General features: G+C 43.5%; 1 protein-coding gene across 4 annotated transcripts in view; it reads right to left on the reverse strand.

Annotated features, from left to right (window-relative positions):
* The window catches only part of ATOSA (atos homolog A), a 47,540-nt gene extending 26,061 nt beyond the window's left edge, over nt 1–21,479 (reverse strand). For 2 of the 4 annotated variants that reach the window (XM_061446975.1, XM_061446974.1), the window contains exon 1: nt 21,085–21,479. In XM_061446975.1, coding sequence (XP_061302959.1) covers nt 21,085–21,100 — 16 coding nt within the window. In that variant the 5' untranslated portion in view covers nt 21,101–21,479. Of the gene's footprint in view, nt 1–9,384; nt 9,535–21,084 lie in introns of those variants that run through there. The other 2 variants (XM_061446976.1, XM_061446973.1) reach the window with 2 other exon arrangements.
* Nucleotides 21,480–22,268: the final 789 nt, after the last annotated feature.

Consider the following 22,268-nt stretch of genomic DNA (forward strand, 5'->3'; position numbering starts at 1 on the left):
ATGTGAAAGCACTGACTCATTTTTGGGTGGAATCAGCAGGGATGCTACAGCCACAGGAGTCAAGGGAACCTCCTGGAAAAAGTACCATGTTGATTTACAGGAATGCGCATTATGGAAACCCTTCACTAAGTACTCAGCCTTCAACACAGAACCATTGTCCAAGCAGGTGAAGTTTTGTAAGTACAGAAGCACTCAGCCTTCCACAAAGCCTGAAAACCTTCAACAACCAGTAGCCAAACACTCTCATCTTCACACAACAGCCAGGAGCCAACAAGCCCAATGAATGGGTTTTACGATAGCCATGATCTTTAGACTCTGATGTCAGGACATTAACAAACTAATTTAAACTTGTACAAATCAGACATCCCTGGTAAATCCTCCCTCCTATTAATCCCTTGAAAAGGATCTTTTTTCAATGTACAGAAAGATACCACATGACTGTAAATACTAAGAAGCTTTTGTATGTTGAAGATCTCCTTAAGGATACCTATCACTATCTGCAATGTCTCAGTCCTACTGTGGTAGCAAAACCCCAAACCAACAGTAAGCCAGAGGAGGCTGTGGGATAGGGGTGGGCAGAAGTTTAGAAGTTCTGGAAAAAAAAAACATCTATGACCTAGCCTACTTTTCGGTGAAAGGAGTCTACTCTATTAAAGAAATTAAAAAAGCAACTGAGGCCTCCCACGTGCACGATCAGTATGTCAGCTCTTCAGGGGCATCAGCTCGCGGTGTCACGCCTTCAGAAGGTTGTGGTTTCATTACCAGCATTACATATTTGGTACAAGCGCAACAGAGGTGCTATCAGCAACTCACCAGCACAACGATAAGCCCTGCACTCGGCCAAAAAGCAACCCCCTCCCTCAAAGGCACACAACACTCAATTTCAAATGTTGTGTGGTCTTAGAGGAACCTATAAGAATTATAATGATGTGAATGAAAGTCCTGAGAATGCCACCACTGTTACCCAGGTCAGCCAATATCCCGGTTTCAGTTAAGCCAAGATCCACATAGGTGAAGGTTAACTTGCTTTATTTGTAAATCCCAGAGAAGTCTGCACGACTTCTGCTGTTTTTCACGAGGCTGGAAAGACTTCATGGGACAGGAATTAAAAATCTGCAACTGCCTGGGCAGTAATGAACTTCTGTTTCTATCACAATACCCATTTTACATGTCTAGACTTATTTCACCCGTGCAAATGCTGAATAACTTGATGGATGCAGTTTCATTCCTCTCTGTTTTCAAGCAATTTGAAGGATCGCCAAGATTTAACTGAGTGACATTTATCTTGTTACAGTTCACATTTCACTTTAAAATTTAAAAAACAAAACAATAATAGAACTTTAAAAATCGGACTAATGAAACCCTAGAGCACTCAGACCTTGTTATGTTTTCCCTCCACACATACACACATCTTGGAAAGTACCTTTCTAAAACCTGGGCCCACTTGAACACTGACATTTCAAACAACATACTTGCTTGCTTACAAAAGGTGTCTGCTTTCCCTCTCCGCTTCATTCAGCCATCCTGCTAGGGCCGCGCTGCTGCTTTGAAGGCTACCAGAAACATCCAGCACCTCATGGAACACAAGTCCATGACGATGCTAGATGCAAGACATTCAAAGTGCCGAAATTACCACTACTAGAGCAAGAATAATAGCGGTGTACTCATATCTGCTCAAACCAATTCTCCCTTCAAGGGAAAAAGTGAGTTCACGGATGACTGCACCGTTGCTGGCACAGAGCTAAGACAGGCACGGTGAGGGCCAGCAGGCACAGCACTGACCTCGAGTCACCCACCATCCCTGGCCTCCGCTCCAAGTTTACTGGTTGCACGTGTGTTTTGTAACACCCTGTACTGTGTATTCTTAGAACATACTTTCCAGAGAACCAAAGGGACAGGGCTCACCCCTCCACGACCACTTCCAGACCAATCTCACCAGCAGCAGCAGCATCCTGCTCCTCAAGATAAACTAGCAGTTTACAGAATAGTGAAGGATCCAACCTCTGCGTCTGCATGCTCTAAAATCAGGTGACCCGTGAGGCAAGATACAGAGCAATAAATTATTAGGGAAAACAAAACACTGCTCTAAAAATAGCACACATGAGCAGCATGTGAAAAACAACAGTTTTTATCCAGTCAAAGCTCAAGGACCTCCACAGCCTCTTTTGTGTTTTGTGCAAAAACAACTGAAATAAGCAAAGACAGATAAACAAATAAACCCCAACTTTAGCTCTTCCCTGATAACTTCCAAAAATATATTCAAACAAAATATACAGCGGGGGGCGGGGGAGCTGAATTAGGGACCAACAGAAAAGGTATTAATGTCCAAAGTAAATATGCAATGAAACTTAAATCAGAAGAAAATTTCCCCAAGCTGCCTTCAGTTCAGAAATGCCAAAAAGTCACTATCTGCTACACACCAGCTACTAGCATAGTTCAGCGAACATTCAGGATTTGCCTGCTTGTCAGCTTTTATAGATTTAATAAATTATTGTGAATACTCAAGTTGAGCATTGGGAAAAACAAACAACAAACAAACAAAACCAAAACACACACACAAAAACAACAAAAAAAAACCCCAACCAACCAAAAAACCAAACAACCCCCAAAACCAACCAGCCTCCCTCCCCCAACCATTACAGAACCCAGGGGCCTGACAGCCACACTTGTTTTGTCAACCCTCTCGGTTACCAAAAAGATTATCCAGAGATTTTCTGTTAAAATCAATAGAACAAATTTCATTACTATCAAGTGACATCAACACAAAATTCTGTTGGAGAAAGAGGATCTTTTCCTAAGAGATTACAAGGAGTAAGTGTAGTCGAAAAGATTTCAAGTTTACATTTAGGAATACATAACTACATTGGCTATTACTATAAACAGCTGGTATTTGCAATCACTTATCTTCAAGAGCTAATAAAAAACATATCCGAGAGATTTTCAGCACAGAACATTTTATTCTTACCATCTGAATTAGTGGCTGATCTTGAAAGAACCAGAATTTGGCATGGGAATCCAGACAACAAGCAACCCACCCTCTTTATCCCCAGAAGAGCACGCAAATTGGGTTCACTACAGCCTTAATACTGGGTTGGATCCCTAGGAAACAGCATTTAGAGAATTGCTTTTGGCATGAGTTGGTTTTCCTCAACTGTGGAAAAACACTGTCTGGAATCCTACAATTTTCCTCAGAGATCCTTCACAGTCTGAGCTGCAACAGAGCTGGAAACAGGCCCTGCAGTGGGGACCTCTAGGCTGGGCGCAGCCCACGTGAATGCCATCAGGGCTCAGGAAGGCAGATGGCAGTGCCTTATCTGCCTGCTGGGGAAGTGCCAGCAGTGCCCACAGGATTTCTCATGGAATTCATCACTGAAAATGAGTGTGAAAGGGACAAAGAAGAGACGATGCCTCACCAGCATCCAGCTTTGTGAGGAAGATAGGTTTGGTCAGTGTCTAACAGCAAAACATTTTCCTGTTCTCTTTTTTGCCTCTCAAAATACCATCTTTCATAACAAGCAAATAACTTACATACAAAACCCAAACCCCAACTTTCAGGATCTTCCACAGCTCACCACCATTCCTATTGTCCCCACTCACTATTGCAATAAACTTCCAATTAGCCTCTGATTAATCACTTGTACTTCTTCCCCCCTGTGTTATCCTATAGTCAGGAAGAACACTTGATGCAACTGACTGTTTCCCAGCTTCTCCATTACATTGATAAAGGCTTGTTAGCCTGTACGCTGGGAGCACAGTTTATCTGTCTCATCAGTATTATCCCTTTGTTTCCTTACAGGCCTCTGTTGGAAGTCATCGATTTCATGTTTGATACTTGCATAAGGTCTGAGGTGAGGACGGCCTTTTGTTCCATGCTTGTATAATACCCAGCAAGCCATGATACCTGAATGTACCTCTTAATTTGTATCACAGATAACAGATTATAATCTCCAGGAAAGAACTCCAGGAATTTGCTTCCCTTCTCTTTAAAAGTAGTATTAGGACTGAGTTAGACACCTGGAGGCTGAATAATTCCTTGATCCATCTAGACAATCAAACACAGCAATATGATACACTCTGGAAATACAATTTGAGAATACAGTGGCTTACTACAGATCTACATGAAGGACTTTATTCTGTAAAGAAGCCACTGTCGTAGTCACAGGCATAGATGTCCCTCACAGAAACAGCAAGAGCTGAAAAAACTATGTGTTCTAACAGCATTGATGAAACAGACTTACAAGAGTTTGTGCTTTATGAGAAGCACCCTGCATTCACAAATATACACAGGTCTTGGTCAAGGCTTTCCCAGGGGACCAGATCAAAACCTGCCTCAGAAGAACTTCCCTCCAGCAGTTTCAGTGCTATGAAGTTTACTTTATACAAACACTTCTTCAGCTGCCCTATCCTAAAAAGAGATACTGAGCCTTCTGATTTGAATTTAACTATAGTAGGTACAAGAACTGTAGAGTAACTTTACTATAAAAATAAGCAAGATAGCAGTCAGGGTCCTTCTAGCATCCTGCTCACAGCAGCCAAAGGCAAGCACCTTAGCAAAAAGAGCACAGACAAAGTAGGGCTGTGCTGGTTATTTCCCCAAAATACTCTCCCAGTCAATTGAACCAAAGGGGCAGAGAAGTTTGCCCTGTTCAGTGGCAAAGAGCTTCAACCCCTTCTGTGGCACCTGCTACAGACCTCCACTGTCCTAAAGCAACATTCCCCTATTCCCACCAAGGAGGACAAACACCTGGCTGCAAGTGCAAGTCAGATGAAAGGCCACATCCACGCTACAAGCTGCAGGATCTTCCTTGCTCCTGTGTACCATGCTCAGGCCAAATACATAGAGCTTCCTACCTCCTCCTTATTTTCCCCCTTGCCATGCTATTCGAGTTGCAGTAGGCAATTTTCACCTTAAGTTAAATGAAAAGGATCAAGAGAGATCTGCTCAGATTATAAACTTCTGTATTTAAACCAATGATTGAGCAGCCAGGCTTTTAAAGTATACAGTGTTTCAAACATCTTTTATAAAAACCTTATAGGAACTAGAATACACTAGGCCTCTTGGAATTCACATCCACATTGTCTTAGTTTACATTTTCTCTCCTCCAGCTGGTCTGCTTTGCCTTTTAAAATTTAGTTTAAAGTCATAAAACCAACAAGTTATCTTTAGTTTCATAAACTTTGCTAAAATGGGGGGGAGAAGTGTTAGTTGCCATGGCAGCGGTGAGGAGTCACTGGGTCAGGATGCAGAGAACTTCTCTTGTTCTGTCTGATCATTTGCATCAGAAGTTCAGCCATCTGTTATTAACTATTTAACAACAGTCTTGATTGTTAGCACTGGTGCTTGCTATTTAAGTTTGCAGAATCTATCTCCCCACCTTCAGCCCTTTTGTAAATATCCTATCTAATGTGGAAATTCATCTGAGGGCTCAGTTGTCTTTCAGGTAGGATGACCACCATTACTTAAATTTGGTCAGTATTCTCCTTTCTCACCAAGGAAAAAGCATACACTTATACAGACACCAACCTCTGGAAGCACCAGCTTTATTGTTAGAGACATCAATTTGAAAAGAATTTCAGGCAGTAGATGATGTGGCTGAACTCCAAGACAGGCTACATGCCTCCCATTTAAACGTATTCCACTGTGTGTTATATTCCCAAGTTCCAAAGTATCCCTTCATCTTCTACATTCCACCTTCTCAATATTGCAGAAGAAAACAGTTTTGTCATTTTATTTCAGAGTCTGAATAGCATAGACTCAACGATGGGTTACTAGCAAGGAAATACTACCTTTTATACTCCAAGAGGATCCGAAATAAATTTGTCTACTAGCTGTACACATTAAGGAAACAAAAAACTTCATTCTCACATTTCCAAGCTTAGAATTTTGGAGTTAAAAATCGTCACTATCTACATTCAGATCTCTATGACCTAAAGCAAAATACTGACTCTTTCTGAATCTAGTCCCAGGAAAGCAGGCCAGCCTTCCTACTTCTCATCCATCATGCTCTCAGAAGAAAGCAGAAGGCTACTCAATCACAAAAGGGGAACAACATGTCTGTTTCTTTTACTGTTCCTAAACCTACTTCACAAAAAAGATCAGTGCTATTAGGAGCAAGTAAGAGGCCTTCAGCAGGAAGCCCTTGTTTCAGTCATTTAACAACTTAAACATGGTATCACATAAGCTAAGACCACTCTGCTCACACATACAGCCAGTAATGATCAGATCCTCTGAACTTTGAAAGTGGATGAAAAATTCGAAAAGCATTTATGTGGGAAGAGAGAGTTGCAGAGCATCAGAAAACTAATTCACTCATCCAAATAACAAGACAGGATTTTCCAGACTAGTCTTTCATTCAAATGACAAGACCACCAACAGCCTGGCAAACACACCAGCATTCTCAGCGCAAGACCCAGTGAACAGACAGCACTGGCTAACACGCATTCTCAGATTCTATGAAGATGAGAGATTTGGTAGATACAACCACACATGTATAGGATAGATCTGATACAATGCAATGGTTTAGAGACCAGTGTGCTACTGTATCGAAACAAGAACCCAGACCAATTCATTACTTCTGGTTCTGACAAGAACAATGCAACTGAACAGACTGAAGCATCTGAAAAGGGTTTTCTTTCAGCATGTTCAGAAAAATTCTCCACCACAGATACTCAGGTTCACATGTGAATTACACCCAGGGCAGCTTTCTGACTATCAAATCATGTCAACTCCAGAGACTTGGTTCAACTCCAAGAAGCTCTGTGAACACTGGTGGCATACCTAAGTCCAAGATAAATAGTCACACTGGGGAAGAGTTTTCTTATTTTCCCAGAATAATTGAAAAACAAGGAAATGAGAAACAAACCAAACAATGCAAATGCGCTGTTAATAGCAGAGCTTTTAAAGAATATGCACGAGGAGAAGAGAGAAACACTCAAGAATTTAAGACTTTTATTTTAATGGACAGCACATCAAACATTAGATATATAGTATGCAGGTTAAGTAGGAGCTGATACTCTCGTATCTTTATTACAACATCATGTCAGTTAGAAATTACACCTACAAGCTGAAAACTTCTCCAGTACTGCTGCTAGAACAGAACTAGCTATTAGGGTGTTTAAAAAAGGCACACAATGTCCCCAGGTGAGGAAGGTAGATTAAGAATCCCATTATTTTACCTGAAATAGAGAAAAAGACAAATCAAAAAACCCAGAGCAACCTATTTTCATGACATCTGACCTCTTCAACTGCATTTTCTTTCTGTATTCATCTTCTGCTTTCCTACTTCATCTCTCAAAACTTTGATGTTACAACATCGTCATCTAAGTGGTGGGTAATTTATCTTGTGGAACTTTGTCAGAACATGTTTGACCACCCAAAATCCTCCTCCTAGCTAGTGAGGCTGCCTCTGGCTTCAGGTTTGTTTCCATACCTGCAGTCCAGATTATTTAGAGGGTGAGGTGGAGGGAAAGGAATAAGGCTATCAGACCAAAGGCTTCTTCATCAGAAAGGCAAGGAGCTCTGAAAGAACCGAGATGACATTTATGATGGTGGAGCAGCATGAAGCTCCTCAGGTAGTTTTTCCAATGCTATTAACCTTCACCTACAAGGCCTGCCCTTAAGTGGTTAAACAGTAACCTGCAAAAGTAAAAAAGTTACAAAAGAGACAATATATGCTTCTCATTTAAAAAACTTCTGGGAGAACAGCCAGGAGCATAAAATTGTATTTAAACTTTATTCAGGAGGACAAATGAGGACATTACAATTCTCACGCTGTGTAAAAGCCTGCTCAATTTAAAATGGACACCAGAGCCTACTATGGAATTTTGTATGCATAGAACAAACATTTTGGATAATTTTAGAATTTAACTGTGTCATACAGCACAATTCAGCTATTTACAAGTTTCCACATTGTACACCATGTTATTAAGCTTTAATTAAGCTCTGGTACTCAAAAAAATAAAATGTTACAGAGGGTCAAAATTGAAAGGCTTAACAGAATTCCAGCCAAGAATCTAGTTTGCCTTCCTCTCTGCTAATATATGGTAATTTTCTACATAGCAAACTGGCAGACATGAAATTAACACATTTAAAATTCAATTTATGCAATTATGAAATTTCACATTGTTCTCTCAAAAATTCCTCACTACTTTATAAAGCGATGTTTCATTGGGTCAAAACTAATATTCCCACACAAACCACAAGAGTACACTAGTGGAATTGTTCCTCCCATATCGGGAGGTGAATGTTTAATAGCAGCCATCTCACTGAAGCTAGAGCTCTGGTACCTTTCGGAGGAAGAACAAGCTTCAAACCCAGGATGAAAAGACATGCAAGTACTTGGCTGGAACAACATCTGCATTTTTAGAGAACAGGTTGGCATAAAAAGAAATGGATAATCCTCAATTCAGCATTGAGCTCATATGCTATTTAATTAGCTTTAAACACAGCCTACAGTTAAGCAACCAGTAAGCTGCTAATTAAACATACATATTTTTAGTTGCCCCCAAAGCTGATATACTTGCATCAGCTTCATTTGGCCCAAGACAAACAAGCAGTGGCAAAAGGCTGATAGTGCTTTCATGCATTGTTTCCAGCAGAAATCAAAATACTGTAATAGTTTCCTCCTGCTGGAGGAAAAGAGAAAAAAAGAGAGAGAAACTTGACCTACATAACAAGGCACAGAAGAAACTCAGTTAAGCTTCAGGGTGGTTTTGGAAGGGGAGAAAGTTTTCTCCTCCGTAACAATGAAGAGTCAAGCAGTTGCATATGGCTACAGTGACAACCGTTTGCAGATTTGACTTTAACGACATGTCTCAATTTTAAGGCTTAAAAATATCACCTTCCTGTTCCAGGTTACTTAATACTTTTGCCCTAACAATGTAATGAATAAACAGAATTAATTTTCAGGTTGTCCATTACTTTCCTTTAAAGGAAGTTGTTAAAAAGAGATCTCACAAGCCCCAGCCTTTCCTATGCTCAGTAATCGGAACGAAAGAGAGAACATATGGTGAAACTGTTTGTTTTTTCTAAAGGAACTATGTACAGCCCAAGCACAGCGCGCTCCCGCACGGTGCCGGAGGGGCAAACTTCAGCACAGACGGACTTTAAATCACCTCCCGCAGCAAAACACCGACATACACCGCCGATCGCCCTCACGGTTCCGCAGCCTGAGCTGATTTCAAGCCAGGGACGCCTGTCCACCCCCCTCCCCCCCCCGGCACCCCCGTCCCGCTGCCCCTCGCCCCCGAACCGCCCGGTTCAACCCCTTGCTCCGCCACCGGATCCGAGGACACCCCAAGTGCAGGCGAACGGGCGCCGTGGCCCGCCCCAGGCCAAGCGCGGGTGAGCGGGCGCGGCGGGCCCGGTTCCCCGCCGGTACACACCTTCTCCGCGCGGCCCGGCGCTCCCGCAGCGAGCCCCGCCGGCGCGCCACGGGTGGGTGCCCACGGCATTTCCACAAAGGAGGCAGAGTAGGGCCGCGCATAGCAACAGGGCCCGCGCCCATTGGCCCCGCCGGGAGAGCGGCCGCCCCCGGGGCGGGACGGCCGGGGCCCGCCCCACCGGTTGCACCGCCCCGCCGGCAGGTGAGCGGGGAGGCGGGACCGGGCACTGACCCACGGCAGCGGGAGCCGCCGACACGGGTGCTGAGGCGCTGCCGTCCACAAGGGCGGGCGCTATCGCCACGCGTGCCCTGCCGCGGAGCTGCCGACACTCGTGGGAGGGCAAACACCGGCACCGTCCAGCTCCCCCTCGAGCGCCGCCGAAAGCCCGGCCCCACGCGCCGAGTGCTCACACAGAGGGGCGCGTAGCCGGGGGACGGACACCCGCGGCTGCTGCAGTGGAAAAGGCGAAGGCCCGTCCTGCCGCCAGCCCCAGGAGCCGCTTCCACAGCGCCTCTGACACGGCTCGGCCCCATCCCTCTGACCCCACGGAAACCGTCACTGGCTCTCCCTGCATCACCGCAGCTCTTAACCCCCCCGATGAGCTCCTTACTTCAGCGTTCTTTACAACTCCCTCCTCGATCCTGGGGACTAATTTATGAAGTTTCAAGAGAACAGTCCCAAAACAGCATGTATTATTCGAGGCGAAGTCTAAGCAACATATTGTCTGCATTAATTTCATCCAGTTTCTCCCTATTTAAAAGAACTTAAATCAGATGACATGCACCATATTAACATGATCAGCACAAAAAAAAAAAAAAAGAAAAAGTACTGTCAGCCTAACCACGTTACAAAACAGGACCACAACTCCTGTTCTGTAATTAGATGCCATGAAACTGTAAGTCCAGATCAAACTAGACTTCACAACCACATTCAAAATCCAGTAGTACTCACTAACCCATTGAAGAGCATGGAGAACATGTTCACGGAACAATACCTTTTCCCCACTCACATTTTAGAAAGCAGTATCATTTAGCTGCGGCTGCGCAAAGCCGTGGCCTATACAAGATCTTTAAGCAGACATTTTCTCTGAGGAAGGCTGGATACCCTTTAGTAGCTGGCCCATTTAAAGATTGTAGATACAGATAGTGGCTTACAGAAAGTTAGACACGAAGCATACCATTTCATTAGTCACTGACATTCAAGCTTCCTGTGTATTTTATCTCAGTTTGCTTTCCAAGTATTTTTCTTTCATGGAACATTTACTTCTACAAAAACACCAGAAGTTTACACAGTTGTCTGAAAAAGCAATTTCAAGTTTTCATAATCAATCAACCACCCAGCCTTTGAAAAAAGTACTCAGATGATTTTCTATGGAACAGTTATTCAGCATCTATGGGAGGGGTAAGAAGAATATTTAGCGTGTTGGTAAACACACTATGTTTAAAAGTTTTGCTAACAAGAGGCAGAAGCAACAACCCCAAGTCAATTCCCACAGGGGCCGACACAGACAGCATTCAGGAGCCACCAGCTGTTTTCACAGGCCAACTGACAATGTTTTAGTGATGAGCAGCTGCCTCTGGATGACAGGCATATCCACCACAGTGCTCCTGAACAGCCTCCCCACACTGGGACACTAGGGCGCAACCACTAAGATCCTTTTTACATCTGACAGTCTTCAAGTACAGTAAAAGCAGGACAGCATGTTGACACCACAGCTTTTAAGCTTAAAGTCCTAAGCCAGCTGTAGGTATGCAGAGATGAGCTCTGTGCCGGCTTGTAGAAGAACACCCCAGAAATGAATGCATCTGGCCTAGCAGAATGCTAAACTTAGAAACTATAATATTAGAAATGCCACAAATAAAAAAAAAAAACACCTTGAAACACGTTATTCATTTGTCACAGTCTGATCTCATACTCTTCCACAAACTCTCAGAGGCACAAGATACATATAAAAGGACACTGGTAGCATGACTGAATATGAGATGTACAGTATGTACAGCAACACAGAGATATTCATAGGACTTTTTCCTCAGCTGCATATTCCATCATCATAAAGGAGCTGCACTCAGAATACTACTATTACCCTTGCAGTTTTAACACTGCAAAATTAGAAGAAACAAGCAAGACTGAATTTAACGGACTATTGCACCCCACCTTCTACCACAAACAGGGTAACATTTATTAAAATAAAAAGAGAGGATTTTAAGAAGAATGGATTTTATTCCAACAAAAACTTTAGGAATAAGCAGTCCTACACATTTCACAAAGCAGGAAATCACAGCCAAGTGTGGTTCATCTTGGTATCAAGTCAGCTGTGCACGAATTCAGAGGCACTTGCCAGTAGACATAATTGGCATCACCCCTGTTATAAAAAAAAGCCCAACTCCAGCCTTTGGAAGGCCATGCCAAAGCACAGCATGTCTAATGACGAGCTAGTTCAGAAAAACACCCTAGTTCAATTCCAGCCCTGTCTTGAGTGAGAAAAGCAAAGCGCGCACATGACCTCTAAGAAGCACAGCGTGACTTCATAACACCTTATGTTTACACAGCCTAGCTGCAGAGACAAGGTAAAAACAAAAATCACGCTCCTAGCAATGTATCCCTTGCTCAAAACAATCATTTTGGACTGAGGTATCAATGTGAAAAGTATAAAATGAGAAAACACTCATGCAGGCAGCCCTATTCCCTTCTCCCTCCTCAGATGCTTACTTCCTCAGAACAAAGCTGAGGTCAGCTCTTGATGCTTGCAATGCATGTCAAAGAGCTCATAAGATATACTACTCACAGTCTTAATAATTATGTATAGTTTTCCTTTATGTTTAAACTCAGACTTCTTGAGTGAGAAAGACTACATCTTGGCTACAGCACATCTAGAAAAGTAGCATCAGATACTAACAGTTCTGCTACCATTTTAAAACAAAACAAAATCAGTGTATATCATAAAGCTGTTCAAAATTTCATACAAGAAGTTTGACTGAGGATGAATATGGCCAGCTTATAAAAAGTGTCCTAAAACATTTAGGAAAGGCCATTACATAGCCTCAACATGAAGACGGGATGAAAAAACATACAATGCATATCAAGCATCGTCCCTTAACCTTTTTCTCTAGTGGATCCAAAATACTTTCTCGTAGAGACTTGTTTGTCCAGTAAGACTATCAAAGTCAGTACAATAACAGCCAGTTACAGTGAACTTAATCACTATGCAAGATGAGGCAGATGTTTACCCTACTGGCTCTACATTGATCTCCTGATCTTTACCTTCAATTTTTTCTAGTTTTATGAACTATTCCTCCTGTTTCAGCTTCATAAACCAGTTACTTGGTTTTATTTGTTCACTTTTTAACAGCATGCACACTTCTAATAAAGGGTCTTCCACACCTTGCCTGCGTTAGCGTGGCATAAGCAGCTACACTGTGAGCAGTGCTACTAGCGTGGTTATGGTAGCAGCCTTTACTCAGGCCACTCCTCCAATTCTAGTCCTTCAGATACTTTGTTTCTTGTTGCTTCTCCACAGGAAACAAAACTTCTCTGCCTGTTCAAACAGCAAGTGCTTCAAAAGGAAGAAGCTGTTTCCCTCTCAAAATAAAGCAAAACAAAGCCATATTTTTTATTAAAAGGCAACTGAAGTGGGAAACCTTGCATAGGAAATATGCCTGAAGACTCATTTTTAAACAATTATACAGCAGAGTATTTTGAGTAGCATGAGTGTTGATATCAATTCCTTTGACCTGACAGCGCATTCCCAGTGCATACTGATTTTGACAACTTTGTCCCTGCTCAGTCCCTACTGGTAGGAAACTCTTACTCCACATCACTGGAATATTTATTAAAGCTCTTCTTGATGCATCTGTGCTCTTCCCCCTTACTCCCAAGTCCAACTTTATCAAAATTAAAAGCTCAACTAAAAACTGTAACAAAAAAGAGTGAGTAAATGGGACATCTTACTGGGACTACATTGCAAATAAATATTCAGATCCGTCATGCAAACAAACCATGCATTGATACTTGTGTCTTTACAAAAACCGCACAGGAAAAGAACATCAACCCAACATACCAAAATTCACTTTCTGCTAACACAGAATTTATGCCCTCAACAAGTAGGCATCACAGGCATTTGTCAGATACTGCTCTTAGCCACCCCTCCACCCCTCCAAGTCTGCAGACAAAGCCTTCTAGCAAACTTGCTGACCTGCTTGGAAGCGTGAGTTTGAGCCAAGGTTTGTTTCACTTAGGTTGTTGGGCTAGTGCCCTGGCAGGGAACCGAGGAGAACAATACCTGGCAAGCAGGGGAGAAGGGCTTCCCATCACTGGGAAAAGTGCTGACCACAGCAGGTCTTCCTTCACCTCTCCTTCTGCTGACCTTCAGAGGAAACCACCACCACCCTGCCACCTCCCACCATGGTACCAACTAATACCATCCTCAGCTCCCTCTCTGCCCTTCCCTCCCCCATTACACCCAACAACAAGATGATACTTGTACAACACCTTGAGAAAGAAACTTAATTTATTCCAGCACAGAGAAAGTGTGAAACATGCCCTAGAAATCCTCAAGGCTCAGTGGGAAAAAGGAATCCCTGCATGCACAGCACCATAAAAGGCTAAACTAGCTTGAGCAGTCACCTGCTTCCAGTCTCACTAAATTTCTAAGCCAAAATGGACTGACTTACCAACCTGGATCTCTGGGATCTTAATGGAAAAAACCTCAGTAACTTCACAGGATACATAACATAAAACAGATGACATGGCTCATGTGCACCACAGATTCCTTATTTTAGATAAGTTCTTTTTTTATTTTACTTCAGAAAACAATTTGGCTTTTTTCCCTTGGAACAAAAAAAGTTGTACTTGGCAATAGGTTTGGGAAATGCATTGATCACTGCTAAGAGAGAAGTCTATGTGCCCCACACTGTATACCTGGACAGAAAGTGGATGCCTTCCTACTAACTGAAAAGTGGTGAAATCAAAAGAAATTCGTATGGTGGGATCTGAAGAACTCCCCTTACTGCTCCTAAAGCAACAAAGTTGTCCAGAAGACTTCTCAGTAACACTTTTTGTTTCCCTTGATTCCTAACAAGGATTCTTACATTCAGAACAGACATGAAAGTGCTTTTAGTGTCTTTAGTACTTCACATGTGGGGTGCTTCCTTCCTCCTGTGTTCATCTGGCTCCACTGATTCATGCACAGCTCTTCTCTTCAAATTATCACTGAGAACATTCTCACACTATTCTATTACATCTTTCCATTTTGAGTCAACATAATGTACTAATACCGTCCAGATAGGAACTCTGGATAGTTTTGGTCCCAGAGCCAACAATAAAAGGTAACGCAACAACCACTAGCCAAAAGAACTAGTCAGGCTGATTTAACATGGAAGAAAATGTATTAATGCAAGTGAGTTTTATTTGATTTGGTCAAAACCACACTGAATTGTTAAGAAGAGATGAAGAATTTTCATGACTGTCTTACAGCTCAGTTTTGCTGTTTACAAGTAGCCTTTAAATATATATATAAATCTCTTCCAATCCTGGTACAGTTGTGCATGCAGATAAAAAGTAACTGTATACAGCTTTGGCTGTGTGCTCACAGCTACAGTCATCCTACCCTGCTCAGCACCAGCAGGAAAAGGAACACATAATGAATGCAAAGTCTTCCAAAGTCCAACTACCTCCCCAAGTCCAAGAGGCACTCTTCAGTACTTGCGTTCACCTGGGTTTATAGACATCCTTAACTGCCTACTTCTACATGAAGTTTTTGTACTCCAGAGTACAAAGGTAACCATGCGATTGTACAGGCACTTCTAAAACAATTTAAACCTAAAACAATTTAAATCTTCTGTCTAAACATTAAATACAAATGACCTGCAAAGACTGAACAATTTATTACCATCCTGAAAGACAACAATGTGAGACACCTTCAAAAATCTAAAAAGCAGAATTTACCAAGTATCAATTCAGAATGGAGAAGTTATTACAGCTATAATTACAGTTAAATGGCAAGATCTTGTTGACTGAAAGAACAGCTAGTAACTGCCAGACTGCTATCCTAAACCTGTGTCTGGTAGAATGAAAAGCTATGGCTATTTCACCACCATTTAACATTTGCTATTAGTACACATTTGTCAAAATAACAAAGAAACATTTTATAAACAGTGAAGCAGAGCAAGTTCTTTTCACAAATGTCATAGAGCTGGTTTGTTCCCATCAGTTACTCTGTTTTCATAGAAGATTTCTAATTTTAATAAGCAGAATTTCATTCGGCAACAAACTCACATCTCTCATGAGAATCTGTATTTATAAATGTTGGCTTATTTTTAAAAACATTTAGAAGCTGGCAGACCTCAGTTCCAATAATAGTTTCAACACTGCCCTTAACAACAAAGTCCAGTGTAATACGCCTCAGCCCAGGGATCTGATCTGGCATGCCAAAGTTTCTCACTTCAGCAAGTACAGAATACGGTCAGAAGTGTCTGTTGTATAGCCCAAACCTATGGGCTTGGCATATCCACAAGCCCCAAAATATCCACTTAAATGCCACTCCAGCAGCATTCATTTTAGCAACAAGAGCCCCTCTAAATGCAACTTGTATGGACACCACCAAATAAACAAAAAGAAAATGGCAAAGTTGTTACTACTATGCTTTGTTCTCTGAGGTACAGGCACACAGTGAAGAACTCTCCTTGCTGAGCACACATACAAGCGCTCCTCCAACCCAAGAGCTATTTCTACAACAGGACAACTCACCTCATTATCAACATCCAGGTACGAGTTGCAGAACAGTAAGAAAATTTTAACCTAAGCAAACATACTCAAAACGTAAGATTTTCCAATTCTATGACGTCTGTAAATTAATATCCTTAGATTTTTATTGGGTTTTTTCTTGGGGGCAGGGGGAGAGGGAGAGGAGTTAAGCTTCTAAAAGCTAAGAATTCTCCTAAGCTAAATTTCCATAGAAGAAATAACAGAACATATATTCTTATTTCTTGGATGCCAGGACAAGGCTGCATTGAAAGAATCCAGACTCCAACCTCACTTAAAAAAAAATAAATAAAAATAAAAACAACAAAAAGCTTATATTCCTGTTCACTTATCCTCTCCATTTACATATGAGTTGTTATCAGGCCAAATCTGCTCTCCCTGAAGATTAGAGCTAGATGGCTTCATGCCTTATAAATGGAATCCGAGTGCAGTATCCTCACCACCTGTCAGTTTGGTTGGGTTTTCCTCCTTTTAAAGGGATCTGGTTTTATTTGGAAGCAATCTACCCAACCTGGGAGCAGCAGATACCCCACACCCTGCGGCCCATCAGAGCCAGCCTCCCTCACCACACGCACCTTCTTGCACGTGCCCTGTGCAGCGTGTCCGCCAGTACGGCTTCCTCCCTGGCCAGGGAGCAGCGTCACCTCCACCTCATTATCACCCAACCTGCACTTACCTGTGGCAACCAAGCCCCAAGCATTGCCCAAACGCTTTTGGAGTGACAACTCCACTAAGCAGGAAGCACCTCATTTCCAGTTTACTACTTTGTTTACTGGCTACATCGTTCCACCACGGAAAAGTTTAAGTGCTTCGTGACATTTCACTGAGAAGATACTATAAAAATAAAGTGTCTGCATCACAGTGCAATATGGGATGCTAAAATACCACTCATCCTTTTTAAAAAGATATTTTCACTTCCTGATCTGCATACTCTGTACCACACCATCTTTGCTAAAATGTTTCCAAAAAATCTTTCACAGAGTGAATATAGGGCATAAAATTAAATCTTGTTTTTTAAAACAAGGTCCTTATCCAGAGCTCCTAACAGCTAACTCCACAACTCTTAACCACATTGGTTCAGCTCACTTCCCTCCCAACCCAATGCCTCCTCAATCCTTCCTCCTAAGAATTTGAGATAAAGCATTCAATCGGCTGTTTATCTGCATTAATCTCTCCTCCAGCTTCCTCACAGATACACTCAGAAATCCTTCAGCTATGCTCCCAGTATGAGGTAGCAAACAGACTTCTGTTGGGCCCAGAGAGTTAGCTCTTTCCATGCCAAACCACCAAATAAGGTGGAAGAAACCTTCTTAACCCAGTTACTACAAGCAGACCTAGAGGCACGTATCCAAGTTTGACTTGCAAAGAAAGAGGGAGAAGGAAAAAGCAATCTTCAGACTGATTGCTCCTCTCTTGTAGACAGAAAGCCATTTCATTAAATTATGATAATCTCAAGAAGGGAATTAATGCTTCAGAAAGTAAGAGAGAACTGCTTTTAGCTTAATTTGTAAGTGAAAACAGAATAGTCTACACAGAGAACACAGCCAAGGAATAAACAAAGCAAGGTAATAAAAAAGTAAGAAAAGCCTTGAATAAGGTGATAAAAAACAGCCAGCATGCATTTAGAGACAAACAAGCCTGTCTTCCTCCTTTAACAGCGAGGGGGAGGGAGAAGGAAGGAGCAATAACTCTGAGCTACTTAGACTATACTAAGACTTTTGATGTCTCGTAACATTCCCACAGTTAAATATGACTATACTGTAGATTCATGTAAACCACAAGATTTTTTCCAGTTGTGCACCAAGTGTACTCTAAGAGTACAAAACAATCCTTCCGAGTTTGGCAGTAAGCTATCACCCTGACATTATGCAATGTTTTCATTAACTAAGATGGTGAAACAGTGTGTTTATACAGTTTATGAACAAAGCTGAGCTGGAAAAGCTTGCAAGCACTCTGCTACGAAGCCTCGTTCTGTCTTCCAAACTCAATAAACTGGCAAAGTGATCAGAAGTCATTAGAACGAAGTTCAACAGAAGCAAGAGCAAAGCTCTGTACTTGAGGAAGGAAACAGAGCTCCAAACATCCAACATGAAGCAGCTGACTAAGAAGCTGTACTGCAGAAAATAAATGGTGATGGTATTATGGATTAAAGCTAGGTAAACTGATACGTTGCTACTGCAGGAAGACAAAAAACAAACCGGAAAGAACAAAACTTAAACATCACTTCAGAAACATTGTATTCAAGAAAAGGAGACACATCATTCTTTGCACTGATGAAGCCTCAGCTGAGCCAACATGTCCACTGTATTTTAAGATGCTTTGACACTTCTCTTTAAAAGTGGCAGCATAGGAAAGGTAAAGCCAAGCAGCAGCCACCAGTATTGTTGTGAATGCATTCCCTAAACCAGGTATATGTTTACATGAATATGCTTAAAGCAGCCACTGCCCTTCCACACTGACAAGCCACCTGATGGGCAAGTCCTGAATGATGCTCATGAGACACATCCTGTGAATGCCTGTGCCTTTGCATGGCAAAGAAGCAAGACCACATTTTTACCTGCACTTTCTAACCCCTCTTCCTCACTTGCAAAACTGCTCCACTGGTTTGCTATGCAACACTCCACATTCCATCTTCTCCATACTGCTCTCGTATACTACATGTTTAGAGCTGTAATTTTCAAACTTTCCACAATATAAAGGGAGGTAAGTACCTTAGGGCAGGATTTCCCTTTTTTCTTCATTTCCGCTCATCCCTCTCACCTCCTTCAAGTATTCTGTAACATTTCCCACTGTTAAAGTGGTTGCACATTTAGATCTCCCCTTTCTTCTCCTGCACCACCCTTACTACTAGTATGACAAAGGCTAAACCATAACTTCCCCCAGCAAGGTGGGGCCATTACAATCTTATTAACTATAATTTTATGCTTAATTCTATCTACAAAAACTACATCTCTGCTCTAATTGGATTCTGATATAATTACTAGCAAGAATGAAAAAAACCTCAAATATTTCAAGTCTGTTTAAGTCTGTTTCTTTGTTTTTACTTGCTGCATGGATTTGCAGTCCTCTCAGGATTGTGAGGGTCTATAGAAAAGTGCAGACTGTGGCAAGCTGAGTGTGCTTCTCCCCTGTTCTTTGCTATTAATTTGGGATGATTGGAAGCAGGTGACTACACACTTGGCTGCTTGTATCCCATGGTACAGCTGCTATGCAGAAAGCAGCACATGTAAATATGTGCACAATTCCTGCCTCCTAAGAAGCTCTATGGGCTGCATGTGGTATTTAGGGTAGCACTTTCACAACCCCCTTTGTGCACGGTATTGCTTTATTACATTAGCACACAGCTAAGCTACACGTATCTACTAAAACGGCTGGAGATACTCTCGGTCTGGAGATATTTCGAGATTTTTTGTTAATCTTAACAGAATTCCAAGATATTACTTCTGAAGTGTTTCACCCAGTTAATGATAGACATTCACATCTAACTTTTTTGCCTGGAAACTAAAGAATAAGCACAGGTCATATGGAGGTTCTGAACGGCTACAGAAGAACATCTTAAAGCTGCAAATATTGACTTGGGTTTTACCTGGCTATTTTGAAGTTTTGTTTCACCTTGACAGCAAACACCTTTCAAACTTCAGTGTCTGGTATTAAAACAAAGAGATTCTGAAAACAATGTGCCTTGCTGCAACTGATCAGGTAGAGGTTTACACAACTAAGAAACAAGGAAGAAAGCAAAGAGAAAAGCCCATTTTGAAACCCTAGTACTTAAACCCCATTATTTTATGTATATGTTTGTGATAATTTCTGTACTATCTGTGCTACTGCCACATCATATAATCCTTACAGCATATACATACAAGAAATACACCTAAGAGTGGTCATTTACGCAGTGTCACTATTAGCAAACATGTCATTAACAAACCTAATTAAGCTGTGTATGTCATGTACGTGTTAGCATTTAACACACGGATATCTAAGCTATATTAAAGTGTTTCTCAAAACACCAGTGATTATAACACAAAAAAAATAATGCGTTTTTAAAACTGAAAGCAACCAGGTGAACAATAGAATCACCAAAAATTTTAAGAAACCCAAATATCTAAGCAATAATTCTAAGCAATTTTTTTAATTAACACTCACTTCTACGATGAGAACTCATAAGATCTGTTTAAAAAACAACCTTGCTTTAAGTAACAGGAACCAATAATCACTGCTCTTGTCGATCAAGATAGAAGTCATGACATATTTTCAACTCTAGGGGCATCAGCAGCTGTTGCTATACTGCAAAAGAGCTGAAGTGTTACAAACACATACGTAGACAGTCGACTTTATTTTCCTGTAAATCCAGATGTCAGTAATCCAGATTAAGATGGAACTAAATTATGGCGAAAAAATAGTATTTCAGCATGCTTGTTACGATACATCTCCTTTATAACCGGAACAAACCCCTCTGCCAGATTACAAAACATCACAGAATTAAGTTACGGCTCTTCCGAGGGTGTTTTTTCAGGTACATTTTGTCATTTTTGCCCACGTGCTGGCATTGTCTGTCGATGTCCCATTTGCCTTTGACCGACTCCCGCCCCAGCACTGCAGTCCTGGCTAACAAGCCGACTGTAGCTGACACACCAACTGCAGCATTCCCAGAGCAAAAGCAGTTCGCTACGGTGTTTTGTCTCCCTTCCGTCCAACCCAGACAATGGGAAGCTGAAGGGCAGGCAGGACACGGGGCTCTTGGACACATTCCCGGGGTACCATCCAGTCTACCAACTCGGGAAATGCTAATGGGAGTGAAGCCGAGCACCAAGATTCTCTCCCATCCCCCAAAATGACAGGGGAGGGGATAAGGAAATAGAGCGATAACACCGAAGCAAAATACCAGGCTAATCCGCGACAAAACAAAACACACACAAAGAAATATCCTGATAAACCGTTTACCTCGTTCCGGCTTCATTTCCTCCGTCTCCTCAGGCAGGAGCCCCCGTGCCCCGCTGCTCCCCCCACGAAGGCTGGCTGCCGCTGCCTCCAGCTACCCGAGAGCGATTCTTTGCCGTACGAACAGCAAGCGGACCCCTGCCTGGCAGCAGGGCCCGCCGGCAGGCAGGCAGCAGGCCGGGGACGGCTGAGCGACGGCGGCCTCTCCCCGCGCCCGGCCAGGGTGTCCTTCCGTGACACGGCGCCGCGCGGGGCTATTTATAACCTGCCGAGGAAAAAATCCCACAACAACAGACCTCGGCTCACCCCCGGCTCTGAGTCACCGCGGCCCCGGGCGACGGCGGCCCCGGACGGAGTCCCCTCCCTCTCGCCTGCCCCGAGGAGGGCAACGAGCGACCCCCCACACCCCCTCCGCCCTGCAGCCCGCGGGCCCTGCCCCGTCACCGGCCGGCGGGTGGCGGCGGGGGGCTGCCCGGCACCTTCATCCCCGGCCCCGCCGCTGCCGCCCGGGTTGCCGGGCCGTGCCCCCCGCGCTTCGCCCCGGTCAGACAGCCCGCCCCTCCCGCCGCCGCGGAGTGCTGCTCTCCATGGCTCTGCCTCCCGCCCTTCCTCCTCCTCCTCGCGGCTGACTAACTCCCCTCCTCTCCGCCGGGAACTCCCCGCCTCCCGCCGAGCGGGGCACACACATGACAGCCCGGCGGCTACGGGCACGTCCGCTCGGCAGCGCGGAACCCGCCGCGCTCGGTCGCCTCGCGGCCGCCGGTACAAAACAACGGAGCAGAACGGGACGGGACCGGACGGGACTGCGGGACCCGGCACCGCGTTCATCCCGCCCCCAGGCCGGACCGACCGCCCCGCCCCTCGCCCTCCTCACGTGCTCCGCGGCTGCCAATCGCGTGCATCCACTTCCTGCCTGGCTGCCCGCCTGCCGGGCAACTCGGTTGTCATAGCAACAGAGCGCCGGCCCGGTTGAGGCCTGTTGGCGCTGCCGGGCCCGGCCCTTCGGCGGGGGTCGGAGCTGCCGCGGTTTATCGGTTTGCCAGTTTACCAGTATCCTTCCCTCTTATAGCCCCCGCCCAAAAAGTGTTTGGGCAGACAGGCCCCCGGACCCTCACTCACCCGGCATAGGCTGCCCTGCCGCTCGTGGGCCTGCTCCCGCGAGGGGCCTGTCCCGCACTCCCGTTAGC

Source organism: Pezoporus flaviventris, unplaced genomic scaffold (assembly GCF_033815535.1).
Source record: "Pezoporus flaviventris isolate CSIRO_AGI_PZ_B2104156 unplaced genomic scaffold, CSIRO_AGI_Pfla_v1 ptg000006l, whole genome shotgun sequence".
Lineage (NCBI taxonomy): Eukaryota > Metazoa > Chordata > Aves > Psittaciformes > Psittacidae > Pezoporus > Pezoporus flaviventris.